Source organism: Nipponia nippon, unplaced genomic scaffold (genome assembly GCF_047370975.1).
Source record: "Nipponia nippon isolate SJK-2023a ecotype South Korea unplaced genomic scaffold, ASM4737097v1 scaffold_35, whole genome shotgun sequence".
In the NCBI taxonomy this organism is placed as follows: domain Eukaryota; kingdom Metazoa; phylum Chordata; class Aves; order Pelecaniformes; family Threskiornithidae; genus Nipponia; species Nipponia nippon.
Window position 1 is genome coordinate 3,586,341 of NW_028262353.1, and position 17,077 is coordinate 3,603,417.

The window sequence follows — 17,077 nt, forward strand, 5'->3', positions numbered from 1 at the left end:
GTTGTTGTTTGGGGGTGGGTTCACACATTAAAACCCCCGGGGGGGGGGGGAATTGATTGGATTTGCTGTTTATTGCCCCAAATATTGGTGGTGGGTTGTTTTTTTTTTTTGGGGGGGCTCCCCCAAAATCGAGCGCCCTCCCCCCCCTCCCCCCCCCACCCCGTGTAGCGGTGGGGGAGGGGGGGGGTCCTCGGCCCTTCCCCGCCCCGCGCCGGGCTTTCGGGGAGGGGCGTCACGCTGGGGGGGGCTTGCTGATTTCGGGGGGCGAAGAAGGGAATTTTGGGGGTGCTCACCTGGGAAATGGGGGGAGGGGGACACCCCCCTAGAAGGGGCGGAGGGGGGCGGCGTCCCCCGGGGGGGTGCCGGGGCTGTCGGGGGGCGCGGGGGCTCCGCGGGGGGCCACCTCGATCAAGCGGGGTTTGTCGATGACGCGGGCGCCGCGCGCCCCCTTCTCCACGATGCCGATGATCCAGGCTTGGTGGCCCTCGCCCCGGCCGGGGGCTTTCAGCTCGGCGCAGAAGCGAGCCGCTTGCTCGCGCGGCAGGCAGATCAGCAGCCCCCCTGCGGGGAGAGGGACGGGGGGGGGGGTCAGGGCACCCCAAAAACGGGGCGCCCCCCCCCCCCCCAAAACGGGGTGCGGTAGTGGGGCGGGGAGGGGCTTCGGGGGTGGGAATGGGGATTTAGGGTGCAAAAAATGGGTGTTTGGGGGGGGCTTTATACCCTAAACATAGGGGTTTGGGGGGGCTACGCGTCAGGGCACCCCAAAAACGGGGCGCCCCCCCCAAAAATGGGGTGCGGTAGTGGGGTGGGGAGGGGGTTTTGGGGGTAGAAATGGGGATTTGGGGGGGGTTGTACCCTAAACGTAGGGGTTTGGGGATGGAAATGGGGGTCGGGGGGGGGGTTTCTAGCCCAGATGTAGGGGGTTTGGGGGGCTGCGCGTCAGGGCCCCCCAAAAATGAGGCACCCCCAAAAATGGGGGGTGATGGGGGTGGGGAGGGGTCCTGGGGGGTTTTGGGGGCAGAAATAGGGATTTAGGGGGTGAAAACAGGGCTTTATACGCTAAATATAGGGGGGTTGGGGCGCACCCCAAGTTTGGGGGGGGGGGTACGCGTCAGGGCCCCCCAAAAATGGGGCGCCCCCCCTAAAAATGGGGGCAGTGGTGGGGTGGGGAGGGGTTTGGGGGTGGAAATGGGGATTTTGGGGGGGTTTATACCCTAAATAGCCATTTTTTGGGGGGTGCCCCCAAGATCAGACCCCCCCGCACCCCAACTTCTGCCGCTGCACCCTCAAAATCAACCCCACCCCCTCCTTTCCCCCCTCCCCGCCCCGAGGAGGAGGGACGCTGCCCCCCAGTTTTGGGGGCCCCCCCTCCCATTCTGGGGCCCCCCCCCCATCTTTGGGCCCCCCCCCCCCCATTTTTGGGGACACCCCCCCCCGTTTTGGGGATCCCCTCCATTTTTTGGGATTCCCCCATTTTTTGGGATTGCCCCCACCCCATTTTTGGGGGCCCCTCATTTTAGGATCCCCCCATTTTTGCCCCCCCCCCCCCCGTTTTTGGGATCCCCCATTTTAGGATCCCCCCATTTTTGGGGCCCCCCCATCCCATTTTGGGGCCCAATCCCCCCATTTTTGGGATCCCCCCATTTTTGGGATCCCCCATTTTTGGGATCCCCCATTTTGGGGCCCCCCCATCCCATTTTGGGGCCCAATCCCCCCATTTTCGGGCCCCCCCCCATTTTCGGGGTCCCCCCTCCCCCCGTACCGGAGGTCTCGGGGGCGGTGCCCTGGAGGAGGCCGAAGCGCGCGCCGCAGGCCTTGCTGACGGCGGCCATCTTGGCGATGACGGGCAGGTTGTGGATGACGAAGGCCACCTCCTGCCGCTGCTGCCCCGCCAGCGCCCGCGCGTGGCCCAGGATCCCGAACCCCGTCACGTCCGTCGCCGCGTGCGCCCCGAAAGCCCGCATCAGCCCGGCCGCTGCCGCGAGAAGGCACCCGTGACGTCGGGCGCCCGCGACCTCGGCGCCCGCGCGGCCGGCGCCCGCGCCGCCATCGCCCTACCGGTGCGGTTGAGCATGGCCATGCTGAACATGGCCTCCTGGTAGGCCAGCTCCACCTCCTCCCGCGTCACCACCAGCTTGATCTTGTTCCAGCGCTCGGGCTGCGGGGACGGGAGCCGCCTCAGGCGTCTTGGGGACGGTGGGGTCCCCTTGGGGACGCCTGGGGGGGGGGCTCTTGGGGACATCTGGGGGGGCTTAGGGACCCCAGGGTGGCTCTGGGTCCCCTTGGGGACCTAGGGTGGCTCTTGGGGGGACATCTGGGGGGGTTCAGGGACCCCAGGGTGGCTCCTGGGGACATCTGGGGGGGCTTAGGGACCCCAGGGTGGCTCTTGGGGACATCAGAGGTGGCTTAGGGACACCTAGGGTGGCTCTGTGTCCCCTTGGGGACATCTGGGGGGGCTTAGGGACCCCAGGGTGGCTCTTGGGGACATCAGAGGTGGCTTAGGGACACCTAGGGTGGCTCTGTGTCCCCTTGGGGACATCTGGGGGGGTTCAGGGACCCCAGGGTGGCTCTTGGGGACATCAGAGGTGGCTTCAGGACCCCCAGGGTGGCTCTGTGTCCCCTTGCGGACCCCTAGGGTGGCTCTTGGGGACACCTAGGGGGGCTTAGGGACCCCTATGATGGATCTCTGTCCCCTTGGGGACATCGTGAGTGGCTTAGGGACCCCCATGGTGGCTCCTGGGGACATCGGAGGTGACTTCAGGACCCCCAGGGTGGCTCTGTGTCCGCTTGGGGACGTCTGGGGGGGCTTAGGGGCCCCATGGTGGCTCTTGGGGACATCAGGAGTGGGTTAGGGACCCCCAAGGTGGCTCTACGTCGCCTTGGGGACACGAAGGGTGGCTTTTGGTCCCCTTGGGGACATCAGGAGTGGCTTAGGGACCCCCAGGGTGGCTCTTGGGCTGCCTGGGGACACCTGGGGTGGCTCTTGGGGACATCGGAGGTGGCTTCAGGACCCCCAGGGTGGCTCTGTGTCCCCTTGGGGACATCTGGGGGGACTTAGGGGCCCCAGGGTGGCTCTTGGGGACATCAGGAGTGGCTTAGGGACCCCCAGGGTGGCTCTCAGTCCCCTCGGGGACACCTTGGGGTGGCTTTTGGTCCCATTTTGGGTCCCCAAGGGGACACCAGGGTGGCTCCCTGTCCCAGTTTGGGTGTTTTTGGGGACGCCGAGGTGACACTGGTCCCCCCGCCCCCCCCCACTCACGTTGTCCAGCCACTGGTGCGCGCTGACGGCCACCTGTGTCCCCAAGGGCTTGGTCAGCACCAGGACGTCCCCGGGGACGGCGCTGTCCGGCCTGGGGAGGTGACGCAAACCAGGGCGGGGTTGGGCGGGGTGAGCCCCGCCCTGCCCCGCCCCGCCCGGCCCCGCCCACTCACATAATGAACTCGTTGGGCTGGCAGACGACGGTGGCCACCCCGCCCACGATCACCCAGGGGTTCACCACCGTCTGGCCGCCCGTCACCGACGTCCCCCCGTCCTCCGCCGCGTCCCGAAAGCCCTTCACGATCAGCGGCATCACCTTCTCCCGCTCCTGGGGGGGCGCAGAAAGGGGGGGGGGGGGTGGGTCACGCCCTGACCCCCCCCCCCCCCGCGCGTCCCCCCCGCGTCCCCCTGCCGTCACCTCCTCGCTCATCTTCTGGCTGACGCTGAGCAGCATCAGCATGTTGTCGCACTCGGTGATGCCCATGGCGTAGAGGTCGCTCAGGACGTTGGCGCAGGCGATGCGGCCCTGGGGGGGGATTTGGGGGGCCCAGGATAGGACTGGGGGGGGTCCTTGGGGGGATTTGGGGGGGGGCCCTAGGGGGATTTGGAGTCTCTGGGGGGATTTGGGGGTTCGGGGGGGATTTGGGGGGCCCAGGACAGGACTGGGGGGCCCTGGGGGGATTTGGGGGGCTCAGGGGGGATTTGGGGGTTCGGGGGGGATTTGGGGCCCAGGGGGGGGATTTGGGGGTGGCTCAAGGGGGATTTAGGGGGGGCTTAGGGGGATCTGGGGTCCCCCGGGGGGGGATTTGGGGGGCTCAGGGGGGGATTTGGGGTCCCCAGGATGGGATTTGGGGGTCCCGGGGTTGAATCTGGGTGCCCCGGGATGGATTTGGGGGTTCCCGGGGGGGATCAGGGGGTCCCAAAGGAGGATTTGGGTGCCCCCGGGAGGGATCTGGGTGGCCTGGGGGAGATCTGGGGGCCCCGGGGGGGATCCGGGGGCCCCGGGGGTTACCATCATGTAGGGATCCTCCACCAGCGGGTAGAAGAAGTCGGTGGTCTGCACCAGCGAGAGCCCCCCGTGCCGCAGCGGGATCACGCAGGAATCCAGGCCGATGCCTGCGGGGGGGCCGGGCTCAGGGGGGGGGCCCCGCCCCCCTGCCCCCCCCGCCCACCCCGATCCCCCCGCGGCCTCACCCAGCGCCGGGGCCCCGCCGCTCTCCGCTTCCGTCCCTTCCCCTCCACCCGTTCTTTGCCCTCCGAGTCCCGCCAGGAGCCTCAGCAGCGTCTCCTGCGGGACTTTACAGCCTCAGCCCCGCAGTTCGCCGTAACCCGTCAGCCTCCAGCCCGGGTCCAGGCCCAGCGACGCCGGCTCGAAGGGCCGGTACCCGGCGGGACCCGCCGCGGCCGCGGGGGAACCGGACAGCGCCGCCATCTTGCTCCGCTCCGCGGCCCAAGGGGCGGAAGTGCTGCCGGGGAGGGGGCGTGGCCTCGCTGAGGAGAAAGGGGCGTGGCCGCGCGCGATTGGGTAAAGAGGGGGGAGGTGGGGAGGTGGAGCCGGCGGGGATTGGGCGGTGGGGGGAAGGAGGCGGGGAGGGCGGGGATTGGGCGGTGGGAGGAGGCGGGGCGGGCGGGGATTGGGCGGTGGGGGGAAGGAGGCGTGGCCGCCCTGAGGCGTGTGGCGGGAAGGGCGCGAGGCGGCCGTTGGAAAGGGCGGGAAGGGCGCGAGGCGGGGCGCTGATTGGCCGGCGGGGCGAAGGGGCGGGGCGAAGGGGCGGGGCGGGGCCTCCCAGGTCCTCCAGAGGGGCTCCTCTCTAGCTGCCCTGCCCGCTCTCTCTATGCTCCACCCACTCTCCGTGGCCAGAAGCGGATGTGACGCACAATGCGGAAGTGCCGCGCTGTAGCCGGGCGCTTGCCACCATGGCAGTGGCGGGAGGGGGCGGCGGAGGCGGCGGCATCGGCATCGGCACCGGCACCGGCACCGGCACCGCCCCGGGGCCCTCGGCAGGTGGGGGGCGGCCGCGGGGCGGCTATAGGGCGGGCTAGGGGGGGTCTATAGGGGGCTCTACGGCGGTCTAAGCGGGTCTGGGGGGGCTATAGGGTAGACTAGAGGGGCTGGGGGGGCTATAGGGGCCTATAGGGTGCGCTAGGGGCCTCTGGGGGTGGCTATAGGGGGCTATAGGGCAGACCAGAGGGGCTGGGGGGGCTATAGGAGGCTCTAAGGCGGACTAGGGGGGCTATAGGGTGGACTAAAGGGGTCTGGGGGGTTATAGGGGCCTATAGGGAGGGCTGAGAGGGTCTGGGGGGGCTATAGGGGGCTATAGGGTGGACCAGAGGGGCTGGGGGGTTTCTAGGGCAGACTGGGGGGCTCAGGGGGCATATAGGGGGCTATAGGGTAGACTAGGGGGGCTATAGGGGGCTGAGAAGGGCTATAGGGCCAACTGGGGGGGCTATAGGGCAGACTGGGGGGGCCTGTGGGGGCCTATAGGGCAGAGAGGGGGGTCTTGGGGGGGCTATAGGGCAGACTGCTGGGGCTATAGGGGGCTGGGGGGGCTATAGGGCAGACTGGGGGGGCTGTGGGGGCCTATAGGGCAGAGAGGGGGGTCTTGGGGGGGCTATAGGGCAGACTGCTGGGGCTATAGGGGGCTGGGGGGGGCTATAGGGCAGATTGGGGGGGCTGAGGGGGCTGGGGGGGCTCCAGGAGAGGGGCCTGGGTGCCCCCGGTGACGGCCGCGCCCGCAGTGTCGCGGCGGGTGAAGTACGCCAGCCTGGGGGTGCTGGTGCTGCAGAATGCGTCCCTGGTGCTGAGCATCCGCTACGTCCGCACGCTGCCCGGGGAGCGCTTCCTGCCCACCACCGCCGTCGTCCTGGCCGAGGCGATGAAGGGCTGCGCCTGCCTCCTCCTCATCCTCCTCCAGCACCGCGGTGAGGGGGACACGGGGGGACACGGGGAGGGGGTGGGGGGACACGGGGAGGGGGTGGGGGGGACATGGGGGGACACGGGGAGGGGGTGGGGGGACACGGGGGGACACGGGGAGCACCTGCCTCCTCCTCCAGGGCAGTTGGGGACAGTTGGGGACACCGGGGGAGGGTTGGGGACATGGGGGAACGCGAGGAGGGGGGTTTGGGGGGAGACAGGGGGACACGGGGGACACACAGAGGACACGATGGGGACACGGGGGGGACATTGGTGACGCGGGGGGACATTGGGGACGTGAGGGATGCAGGGGGACATTGGTGACGCTGGGGATGCGGGGGGAGGGGCGTGGCCCGGCAGGGGGGGAGGGGCCCTGACGCCCCCCCCGCCCCCAGGCAGCCTGCGGCAGACGGCGGTGACGCTGCACGAGGCGGTGGTGGGACAGTTTGGGGACACCCTGCGCCTGGCCGTCCCCTCCCTCATCTACACCCTCCAGAACAACCTCCAGTACGTCGCCATCTCCAACCTGCCCGCCGCCACCTTCCAGGTGGGACCTCGGGGACCTCGGGGACACGGTGGCGTGGGGGGACCCTGCGTCCCCACCCCTGTCCCCTTCCCTGGGCCCTGGGCGTCTCGGTGTCCCCGTTCGTGACGTGGCGGTGGTGGCCCTGTCCCCGTGGTGGTGGCCCTGTCCCCATGGTGGTGGCCCCGTCCTTGGCCCTGTCCCCGTGGTGGTGGCCCTGTCCTTGGTCTTGATTCCATGGTGGCATCCCCGTCCCCATGGCGGCGGCCATGTCCCCATCCCCACGTCCCCGTCCCCATGTTCTTGTCCCCAAGGTGGTGGCCATCTCCTTGGTCTTGCCCCCATGGTGGTGGCCCTGTCCCCATGATGGTGGCCCTGTCCCCATCCCTGTGTCCGTGTCCCCATGGCGGTGGCCATCTTGGTCTCACCCCCATGGTGGCCATGTCCCCATGGCGGTGGCCACGTCCCTGTCCCCATCCCCGTGTCCCTGTCCCCATGGTGGTGGCCATCTCCTTGGCCCCATCCCCGTGGTGGCCACGTCCCTGTCCCCATCCCCATGTCCCTGTCCCCATGTCGGTAGCCATCTCCTTGGTCTTGCCCCCATGGTGGCCATGTCCCCATGGTGGTGGCCATCTCCTTGGCCCCATCCCCATGGTGGCCATGTCCCCATGGTGGTGGCCACGTCCCTGTCCCCATCCCCATGGTGGCCATGTCCCCATGGTGGTGGCCACGTCCCTGTCCCCATGGCGGTGGCCACCTCCTTGGTCTTGCCCCCATGGTGGCCATGTCCCCACGGTGGTGGCCACGTCCCTGCCCCCACGGTGGCCGTGTCCCCGTGGCGGTGGCCATCTCCTTGGCCCCGTCCCCACGGCGGCCACGTCCCCGTCCCCGCAGGTCACCTACCAGCTGAAGATCCTGACCACCGCCCTCTTCTCGGTCCTGCTGCTGGGGACGTCCCTCTCCCGCCTCCAGTGGCTCTCCCTCGCCCTCCTCTTCGCCGGGGTGGCCCTGGTCCAGGCCGAGCAAGCCCGCGCCGCCCCGGGGGCCGCCCCGCCCCCCGCCGAGGGGCCCCCCCAGAGCTACGCCGTGGGGCTGGCGGCGGTGGCCGCCTCTTGCCTCTCCTCCGGCTTCGCCGGCGTCTACTTCGAGCGGCTGCTGAAGACGACGGGAGGCTCCATCTGGGTCCGCAACGTCCAGCTGGGCGCCGTGGGGACGGCGGTGGGCTTGGCCGCCATGGTGGCCGCCGAGGGCTCGGCGGTAGCCGCGCTGGGCTTCTTCTACGGTTACAACCCGGCCGTTTGGGCGGTGGTGGTCAACCAAGCGGCCGGCGGGCTCCTGGTGGCCGTGGTGGTGCGTTACGCCGACAACATCTTGAAGGGCTTCGCCACCGCGCTCTCCATCCTGGCGTCCACCCTCGCCTCCGTCCACCTCTTCGGCTTCCGCCCCCGCGGCCCCTTCCTGGCCGGCACCGCCATGGTCCTGGCCGCCGTCTACCTCTACGGGCGCCCTCGCCGCGACGCCGCCGGTGACGTCACCGAGGGACGGCAGCAGGACGGCGGCGGCGGCGGCGGCAAGTCAGTGGGGGGGGCGTGAGGGGGAGGAGGGGCCCCGCCCCCCAGCCCGCCCCACCCCCACCCCGGGGGTTGGGGGGGAGGGGGAGGGCGGGGGGGAGCCGGCCGGGCTCGTTAACGGCGGGGAGGTTCGTTAGGCGAGGAGGGACCCGGCGGGGGCTCGTTAGGGGGCGGGGCCCCGGAGGTCAAGGTTAACGAGGTGGCGGGGACCCGGCAGGGCTCGTTAGGTGGCGGGGGCTCGTTAGGGTTCGTTAGGGGGCGGGGCCCCGGAGGTCAAGGTTAACGAGGCGGTGGGAGACCTCGGGGCTCGTTAGGCGGTGGCGGGGACTCAGTCAGGTGCTTGAGCCAAAGGTCAAGGTCAATGAGGTGGCGGGGCTCGTTAGGGCTCGTTGGGGGCGGGGCTCGTTAGGGCTCGTTGGGGGCGGGGCTCGTTAGGCGATGCGGGACCCAAGGGGGTTCGTTAGGGGGCGGGGCCCCGGAGGCCACGGTTACCGAGGTTAACGAGGGGCCGGGCTTCGTTAGCGGCCGGGGGTTCGTCAGGGGGCGATGGGGCCCCGCCCCCCCCTCCCCCGCTGCGCCGGCGGGGGGAGGGGCAGAGGGGGTCGGGGGGGGGGAGGGGCGGAATGTACAGATTTTATAGGGGGGGAGGGGGCGCGGCGCGTTTTTAACTGCGACTCGGGGCCAATAAAGGCGGATTTGGCTAACGGCCGCGTGCTGGGGGGCACCAACCCTGCTGCGCCCGCGGGCGGGGCCGTATGGGATCCATAGGGACCCCCGGGGGCGTATGGGATCCATAGGGAGCTCCTGGGTGCCATAAAGACCCTCCCCAGGTGCCACAGGGAACCCCCCGGGGCCATATAGGAGCCATAGGGACCCTGCTAGGGGTGTATAGGAGCCACAGGGACCTCCCAGGGCCATATAGGATCCATACGACCCCCCCCCCCCCCATATAGGATCCATAGGATCCCTCTCCAGGGGCATATAGGAGCCACAGTGACCCTGCCGGGGGCATATAGGGGCCTCCCTGGGGGCGTATAGGACCATAGAGACCCCCTGGGGCTGTCTAGGAGCCATAGGGACCCTCCCAGGGCCATATAGGCATATAGGAGCCATAGGGACACCCTTAGAGGTGTACAGGAGTCGTAGGGACTCTCCCAAGGCCATATAGGAACCATAGGGACCGCCCTTGGGTGGTATAAGAACCACAGAGACCTCCCAGGCCCATACAGGATGCATAGGACCCCCCCCCCCCGGGGCATACAGGAGCCATAGGGAACCTCCCAAGGCTGTACAGCAGCCATAACGGACCCCCCTGGGGCCATATAGGATCCATAGGACCCCCCCAGGGCCATATAGGAGCCAGAGGAACCCGCCTGGGGGCATATAGGAGCCTCCCTGGGGGCGTATAGGAGCCACAGGGACCACCTTTGGGCCACATAAGAACCATAGGGACCTCCCAGGGCCACATAGGATCCATACGACCCCCCCCCCATATAGGATCCATAGGATCCCCCTCCAGGGGCATATAGGAGCCACAGTGACCCTGCCGGGGGCATATAGGGGCCTCCCTGGGGGCGTATAGGAGCCATAGAGACCCCCTGGGGCTGTCTAGGAGCCATAGGGACCTCCCCAGGGCCATATAGGATCCATAGGGGCCCCCCCTCAGCCCCGGGGTCTCTCTCTCTTGCAGGTCTCCCTCCAAGGACAAGGGCTCCTGACGGCATCATCCGGGCCCTATAGGGGCCATATGGCCCCCCCCCCCGGTCCTATAGGGGCCGTAACCCCCCCCAGGCCCTATAGGGGCTGTATAGACGCCCCCTGCACGCCACAGGGGCCCCGCGCCCCCGCAGAGCTCGGGTTTAACGGTTTTTTTTCGGGTAAATTAAGACGATTTCGGTAAAACCCCGGCCCTATGGACTCTATAGGCGCCGCCCGGCCCCGCCCCCTCCGCCCTCCCATTGGCCAGCGGGGAAGGAGGGACCCGGAACCACTGAGAGGGGCCTTTATTGGTCCTAGAGCGGCCGCGCGGTGTCACTTCCGCCCGCCCAGACCATAGAGCGGAGCCTCCCGGCGGCCTAGAAGGGCCCCGGCCGGGTGAAAGAGCGGCCGTTCTCTGTGGTACCCAGCGCACCCAGTACCTCCCAGTGCTCCCAGTTGCCCTCAGCGCAGGAGGCGGGCGAGCACCCAGCAGCCCAGCGTCACCCAGTGGCTCGCCCAGTTCAGCTCCGACCACTTGCGGATGGTGTAGGCCATCCCATAACCCTGCGGGGGGGACAGACGGACGGACGGACAAGATGGCGGCGGGAGGGAGGGGGTTTTGGGGTGAAGGCGGGGGTTTTTGGGGTCCCCACCTGCTCCTCGACGGCGTCGTCGGCCTCGGCGTCGAAGAGGGCCCCCAGGTAGGAGAGGTGGAAGAGGGCGACGGCGCCCAGCGCCCCGTTCAGCCCCCGCACCCACAGCCCCTGCGGGAAAAGGGGGTGGGGGGGGTGGGCGGGGCCCCGGGACGCCCCGCCCAGGGACCACGCCCTCCCCGGAGCCCCGCCCACCACGCCCCGCCCCGCTGCTCACGTCCTTGTGGCGGTGGGCGCAGCCGGGGGGGCAGCGCTTGGAGAGGACGCAGGCATCGAAGATGGCGGCCAGGCGCTGCCGCAGCACTGGGGGGAGGGGTCGATATTTGGCCACACCCAGTGGCGTTAGCCACGCCCGCTCCCTTTAGGCTCCGCCCACACCCATCAGGCTCCACCCACAGCCCCCATTTAGCCCCCTATAGGTCACACCCACCCTCCAGGTGCCTCCCACACCCCCTTTTAGCCCCACCCACCCCTTACAGGGTCCTCCCACAGCCCCTTTAGGCCCCACCCACACCCTCCAGGCTCCTCCCACAGTCCCATTTAGCCCCACCCACCCCTTACAGGCACCACCCACAGCCCCATTTAGCCCCGCATAAGCCACACCCACCCTCCAGGCTCCACCCACAGCCCTGGCTCCACCCATGGCCCCATTTTGCCCTGCCCACACCTTACAGGCTCCATCCACAGCCCCTTAAGCCCCGCCCACCCTCTCCAGTCTCCTCCCACAGCCCCATTTAGCCCCCCCCAGGCCCTACCCACTCCTTTTAACCCCACCCACCCCTTTAAGCCCCTCCCAATCCCCTAGGTCTCTCCCCAGCCCCGCCCCCTCCCTTAAAGGGCCGGCGCTGACCGTGCTCCACGTAGGTGATGAGGCCGAGGGAGAGGAGGACGGCGGCCAGGTGGAAGCTGAGGCCCTGGGGGGGCACGGGGGGGTCGGGGGGGAAATGTGGGGGCCGGGGGGAATTTGGGGGGTCCCAGGCGGGATTTGGGGGTCCGGGGGGGATGCGGGGGGTTCCGAGGGGGATTTTGGGGGTCCTGGGGGGATTTGGGGGGTTCTGAGGGGGGCTGGGGGTCTGGGGGGAATTTGGGGGTCTGGGGGGATTTTTGGGGTCCCAGGGGGTCCCGGAGAGGATTTGGGGGTCCTGGGGGGTTCCTGGGGAGGATTTTGGGGGTCCGGGGGGATTTTGGGGGTCCCAGGGAGATTTGGGGGTCCCAAGGGGGTCCTGGGGAGGATTTTGGGGGGGCCCGGGGGGTTGGGGGGATTTTGGGGTTCCGGGAGAGGATTTGGGGGTCCTGGGGGTTCCTGGAGAGGATTTTGGGGGTCCGGGGGGGATTTTGGGGGTCCCAGGGAGATTTGGGGGTCCCAAGGGGGTCCTGGGGAGGATTTGGGGGGGGCCCGGGGGGGTTGGGGGATTTTGGGGTTCCGGGAGAGGATTTGGGGGTCCTGGGGGGTTCCTGGAGAGGATTTTGGGGGTCCGGGGGGATTTTGGGGGTCCCAGGGAGATTTGGGGGTCCCAGGGGGATTTGGGGGTCCCAGGGGGTCCTGGGGAGGATTTTGGGGGGGGCCCAGGGGGGTTGGGGGGATTTTTGGGGGTCCCGGAGAGGATTTGGGGGGTCCCGGGGGGGGGTTGGGGGTCTCACGTGGAGGAGGGCGCTGGCCGCGTAGGTGCCCAGCACGGCCGCGAAGGTCCCCAGGCGCCGGGCGGTCTGGAACACGTCTGTCGATCCCAGTGACACCAGTTAAACCAGTCAATTCTCCCCCCCCCCCCGCCCCAGTAACCTCTCCCAGTCCTCCCAGTCGCCTCACAGGTGTGGAGCCAGCGGGACATGGGCAGGTTCCAGTTGGTGACGACGTCGGCCATGGAGCGCGGCAGCTCCACCCGCAGCGGCCGCGACACCGCCAGGTCCCTGCGAGGGTCACCGTCACCCGCCTGGCCGCGGTTCCCCCCCCCCCCCCCGCCCCGGGGGGTGTTGGGGACCCCCCCGAGGGGTGTTGGGGACCCCCCCCGGGGGTCGGGGACCCCCGGGACCCCTCACCAGCGGAGGTTGTCGTGGTGCAGCGAGGCGCCGGAGCCGGCCAGGGTGGCGGTGGCCTCGGAGAGGAAGGCCACAAAGTAGTTGCTGAAGTGGAAGGAGAGGGCGCTCTCGTAGGCGCGGAGCCACCTGGGGGGGGCGGGGGGCGCGGGGGGAGGGGGGCACGGGGGGAGGGGGGACACGGCGGGGGGGACACACACGCTTGTAGGCGTCCACCCCCACGGCTTGTGTCCCCCCTTGTCCTCTGCACAGCCCCCCCGAGTCCCCTCTGCCCCCCACCCCCCCGTGCCCCCCCAACCCCCCTTGACCCCCCAAAACCCCCTGAGCCCCCCAAATCCCCCCTGTGCCCCCCAATCCCCCCGTGTGTCCCCCCACACCCCCCAGTGCCCCCCAACCCCCCCATGTACCCCCCCAAATGCCCTCGTGCCCCCCCATGGCCCTCCATACCCCCCCGTGTGCCCCCCAAATGCCCTCGTGCCCCCCCCCAACCCCCCCCGTGGCCCTCCATACCCCCCGTGTCCCCCCAAATGCCCTTCTGCCCCCCAACCCCCCCGTGTGCCCCCCCAAATGCCCTCGCGCCCCCCAGTGCCCCCCCAACCCCCCCGTGGCCCTCCATACCCCCCAGTGCCCCCCAACCCCCCCGTGTGCCCCCCAAATGCCCTCATGCCCCCCCCAGTGCCCCCCCAACCCCCCCGTGTGTCCCCCCACACCCCCCAGTGCCCCCCAACCCCCCCGTGTGCCCCCCAAATGCCCTCATGCCCCCCCCCAGTGCCCCCCAACCCCCCCGTGTGCCCCCCAAATGCCCTCATGCCCACCCCCAGTGCCCCCCCAACCCCCCCGTGTGCCCCCCCAAATGCCCTCGCGCCCCCCCAGTGCCCCCCCCAACCCCCCCCCGTGGCCCTCCATACCCCCCAGTGCCCCCCAACCCCCCCGTGTGCCCCCCAAATGCCCTCATGCCCCCCCCAGTGCCCCCCCAACCCCCCCGTGTGTCCCCCCACACCCCCCAGTGCCCCCCCAACCCCCCGTGTGCCCCCCAAATGCCCTCATGCCCACCCCCAGTGCCCCCCAACCCCCCCGTGTGCCCCCCCAAATGCCCTCGCGCCCCCCAGTGCCCCCCCAACCCCCCCCGTGGCCCTCCATACCCCCCAGTGCCCCCCAACCCCCCCGTGTGCCCCCCAAATGCCCTCATGCCCCCCCCCCAGTGCCCCCCCAACCCCCCCGTGTGCCCCCCAAATGCCCTCATGCCCACCCCCAGTGCCCCCCCAACCCCCCCGTGTGCCCCCCAAATGCCCTCGTGCCCCCCCAGTGCCCCCCCAGTGCCCCCCAGCCCTCACCTCGCCAGGACGCTCCTGGGCGGCCCCGAGGGAAGCAGAGAGTCAGCGCGGGGCCCCCCCGGGAGGGGCTGGGGGCCCCGGGGGGGGCGGGGGGATATCGGGGTCCCCCCGGGGGGGGCGCTCACCGGCGCAGGGCGCGGGCGCCGTAGAGGGGGAGGAGGCAGGAGAAGAGGAAGGGCGCCAGGCAGGTGGAGACCAGGAGGCAGAGCAGGGCCAGCCCCAGGCTGCGCAGCCCCTTGCGGGCCCAGGCCGCGCTCTGGGGGGGGGGGGCAGGGGGGGGGGTCGGGGGGGCCCCCCAAAACCCCATCACCCCCAATCTCCCCCTGCAGCCCCCAAATCCCCCCGGATCCCCCCCAAATCCCCCCACACCCCCCAAAATCCCCTCCCGCCCCCCAATCCCCCCCACACCCCTCAAAGCCCCCCCAAATCCCCCCGCCCCCCGAATCCCCCCCACACCCCCCAAAGCCCCCCAAATCCCCCCCGCCCCCCGAATCCCCCCACACCCCTCAAAGCCCCCCCAAGCCCCCTCACCCTCCTCAAAGCCCCCCCAAATCCCCCCCCGAAACCCCCCCGCACCCCCCAAAGCCCCCATCAACCTCAAAGCCCCTCCAAATCCCCCCTGCCCCCCCACCCCTCAAAGCCCCCCCAAATCCCGCCCTGCCCCCCCCAAAGCCCCCCAAATCCCCCCCGACCCCCCCGAAACCCCCCGCACCCCCCAAAGCCCCCCCATCAACCTCAAAGCCCCCCAAATCCCCTCCTGCCCCCCCCAAAGCCCCCCAAATCCCCCCTGCCCCCCCCAAAGCCCCCCCGTACCAGGGGGGGCCCCTCGACGGCCCGCAGGTACGCCCCAAAAGGTTCCCAGGGCCCGAAGACGACGGAGCCGGGGGAGCAGAGGTACCCCAAAACCTGGGCGGGGGAGGGCTCCCCCCCCGCGCCCCCCCCGGCCCCTCGGTCAAGGTCGAAGCCCAGCGACACCGCCTTCATCGCCACCACCATCTGCGCCCCTGAGCCCCCCAAAATCAGGGGGGGACCCCAAAATGGGGGGGGGCACCCCACAACGGGGAGCACCCCACAATGGGGGGGGCACCCCAAAATATGGGGGACCGCCCCCCCCCGAGGGACCCAGGGGCTTGGGGGGGTCTCACCTCGCATCTTGTGCCAGGTGACGGTGTCCACCATGTGCAGCTCCCTGAGGGGAGGGGGCTCCCAGTTACTCCCAGTTCATTCCCGTGTCCCCCCCAGTTTATCCCAGTGCCCCCCGCCCCGGTTTATCCTTAGTAACCCCCCAGTTCTCCCCGCTGACACCCTCCCCCCCCCCCCCAGTTCCACAGCAGGGTTCCCAGTTCACTCCCAGTCTCCTTTCCCCATGCGATGCTCTCTCAATCCTTCCGAGTTACTCCCAGCGCGACCCAGTTCATCCCAGTGCCTCCCTAGTTTATCCTAGTGCCCCCCCAGTTCTCGCCACTGACCCCCCCAGTTCACCTCCCAGTTACCTCCAGTGCCCCCAGTCCCCTCCCAGCCCCCCAATTTCCCCCCAGTGCCCCTGATCCTCCCCCCAGTATCCCCCAGCATGCACCCAGTGCTCCCCACTCCCCTCCCGGCACCTCCAATCTCCCCCATTCCCCCTCCCAGCGCCCCCAATCCCCCTCCCAGTTACCTCCAGACACCCCCCAGTGCCCCCAACTCCCCTCCCAGTGCCCCCAATCCCCCCAAATCCCCCTCCCAGTGCCTCCAATCTCCCCCATTCCCCCTCCCAGCACCCCCAAGCCCCCTCCCAGTCCCCCCCAGTGCCCCCAATCCCCCTCCCAGTCACCTCCAGAACCCCCCAGTGCCCCCAACTCCCCTCCCAGTGCCCCCATTCCCCCTCCCAGCGCCTCCAATCTCCCCCATTCCCCCTCCCAGCGCCCCCAAACCCCCTCCCAGTCCCCACCAGTGCCCCCAACTCCCCTCCCAGTGCCCCTAATCCCCCCATTCCCCCTCCCAGCGCCTCCAATCTCCCCCATTCCCCCTCCCAGCACCCCCAAGCCCCCTCCCAGTCCCTCCCAGTCCCCCCCAGTGCCCCCCGTACCCCATCAGGAGGTAGCTGAGGGCGGCCAGGGCGAGGCAGAGCCCGCGCTGGGCCCGGGCCCGGCTCAGCAGGAGGGTGAGGGCGCAGAGCCCGCTCAGCAGGGCCACCCACAGCGCCTGCGCCCCGAAGAAGTGGTGCAGGGCCAGCAGGCCCCCCGCCGCCGCCCCCGCGTGCTTCCCCCCCCGCGGCAGCGCTGCACACGCCGACAGCGGGAGGGGGGGTCAGCCCGGGGGAAAGGACCCCCCCCCCCCCAGATCTCTGAGTCTCCACCCGACTCCGGGGTGGCCCCCCCAATGCCGGGGTGGCCCCCTGACCCCCCACCCCATGTCTGGGTCCCTTTAAACTCCCCCCCAAACCCTTAGGCGCCCCCCCAGACCCCTGGGTGCCCCCCGACTCCTGGGGGTCCCCTCCAAATGCCTGAGCCCCCCCCCCAAACTCCTTTGTCCCCCCCAAACCCCTGGGTCCCCCCCCCCAACGCCTGGGCCCCCCCAAACTCCTGGGTCCCCCCAGATCCCAGCACCCCCCCCCCCCAATGCCTGGCCCCCCCAAACTCCTGAGTCCCCCCCAAAACTCTTGCCCCCTCCCGACTCCCAGATCCCCCCCCCCAATACCTGGACCCCCCAAACTCCTGTGTGTCGTCGTGTCCCCCCCCCCCCGATGCCGCCCCACTCACGCAGCCGGTGCAGCAGCCGCGCCCCCAGACAGAGCAACAACAGCGGCCAAAGCTGGGCCAGGCCCTGCCGCGCCGTCGGTACCACGCAACCGGGCAGCACCTGCGCCGCGAACTCCCGCGGCGGCAGCGCCGCCATCCTGGGAGGGGGAACACGGGGGTCGGTGGCGGCGGGGACCCCCCGGGATCCCCCCGCCTTGGGTCCCCCCCGGTCCCGTAGCCCCGGGGCCCGCACCTCGCCCGGCGCCGCCGCCGCCTGCCCGCGCTGAGGGAGAGCGACGCCGCCGGCCTGAGGAGAAAGGGGCGGAGCCTTCCCGCCGACCAATCACCGCCCGCTCTCCCTCCCCGCGCAG

General features: G+C 70.3%; 3 protein-coding genes across 11 annotated transcripts; 1 reads left to right on the plus strand and 2 right to left on the minus strand.

Annotated features, from left to right (window-relative positions):
• Nucleotides 1-113: 113 nt before the first annotated feature.
• LOC148054030 (selenide, water dikinase 2-like) lies at nt 114-4,737 on the minus strand. Its single transcript, XM_087771262.1, has 8 exons — nt 4,454-4,737; nt 4,272-4,375; nt 3,678-3,785; nt 3,433-3,587; nt 3,260-3,350; nt 2,059-2,158; nt 1,763-1,975; nt 114-561 (listed from the first exon to the last, which is right to left on the minus strand). Exons 1-8 carry the CDS (start codon nt 4,689-4,691, stop codon nt 323-325), a joined length of 1,248 nt encoding a protein of 415 aa, XP_087627388.1. The 5' UTR covers nt 4,692-4,737; the 3' UTR covers nt 114-322.
• Nucleotides 4,687-10,099, plus strand: SLC35A2 (solute carrier family 35 member A2). Of its 6 annotated transcripts, none has more exons than XM_087771285.1 (6): nt 4,687-4,784; nt 5,121-5,264; nt 6,046-6,181; nt 6,569-6,720; nt 7,591-8,266; nt 9,958-10,085. In XM_087771285.1, exons 2-6 carry the CDS (start codon nt 5,139-5,141, stop codon nt 10,005-10,007), a joined length of 1,140 nt encoding a protein of 379 aa, XP_087627411.1. In that variant the 5' UTR covers nt 4,687-4,784; nt 5,121-5,138; the 3' UTR covers nt 10,008-10,085. The 6 variants fall into 6 exon arrangements, with proteins under 6 accessions (XP_087627411.1, XP_087627410.1, XP_087627416.1 ...); XM_087771284.1 differs by having other exon boundaries at nt 4,694-4,784; nt 5,999-6,181; XM_087771290.1 differs by lacking the exon at nt 4,687-4,784 and having other exon boundaries at nt 4,834-5,264; nt 6,569-6,680.
• A 35-nt stretch (nt 10,100-10,134) lies between these two features.
• On the minus strand, nt 10,135-17,077 carry PORCN (porcupine O-acyltransferase). Of its 4 annotated transcripts, XM_087771247.1 has the most exons (14): nt 16,960-17,077; nt 16,728-16,864; nt 16,055-16,247; nt 15,132-15,175; nt 14,800-14,990; nt 14,112-14,242; nt 13,987-14,001; nt 12,656-12,781; nt 12,426-12,526; nt 12,260-12,336; nt 11,469-11,532; nt 10,836-10,921; nt 10,619-10,729; nt 10,255-10,529 (listed from the first exon to the last, which is right to left on the minus strand). In XM_087771247.1, the coding sequence occupies exons 2-14, from the start codon at nt 16,861-16,863 to the stop codon at nt 10,428-10,430; spliced, it is 1,377 nt and encodes a 458-aa protein (XP_087627373.1). In that variant the 5' UTR covers nt 16,864; nt 16,960-17,077; the 3' UTR covers nt 10,255-10,427. The 4 variants fall into 4 exon arrangements, with proteins under 4 accessions (XP_087627371.1, XP_087627370.1, XP_087627372.1 ...); XM_087771245.1 differs by lacking the exon at nt 10,836-10,921 and having other exon boundaries at nt 10,135-10,529; nt 12,656-12,739; XM_087771244.1 differs by lacking the exon at nt 10,836-10,921 and having other exon boundaries at nt 10,135-10,529.

Coding starts and splice junctions, on each gene's coding strand:
- SLC35A2 (XM_087771284.1), top strand. CDS start 5,177: ATGGCAGTGGCGGGAGGGGGCGGCGGAGGCGGCGGCATCGGCATCGGC. Junction 6,182..6,568: donor CATCCTCCTCCAGCACCGCG/GTGAGGGGGACA, acceptor CCCCGCCCCCAG/GCAGCCTGCGGCAGACGGCG. Junction 6,721..7,590: donor TGCCCGCCGCCACCTTCCAG/GTGGGACCTCGG, acceptor CCGTCCCCGCAG/GTCACCTACCAGCTGAAGAT.
- PORCN (XM_087771244.1), bottom strand. CDS start 16,863: ATGGCGGCGCTGCCGCCGCGGGAGTTCGCGGCGCAGGTGCTGCCCGGT. Junction 10,730..11,468: donor CATCACCTACGTGGAGCACG/GTCAGCGCCGGC, acceptor CTTTTCCCGCAG/GGGCTGTGGGTGCGGGGGCT. Junction 10,530..10,618: donor ACGACGCCGTCGAGGAGCAG/GTGGGGACCCCA, acceptor TCCCCCCCGCAG/GGTTATGGGATGGCCTACAC.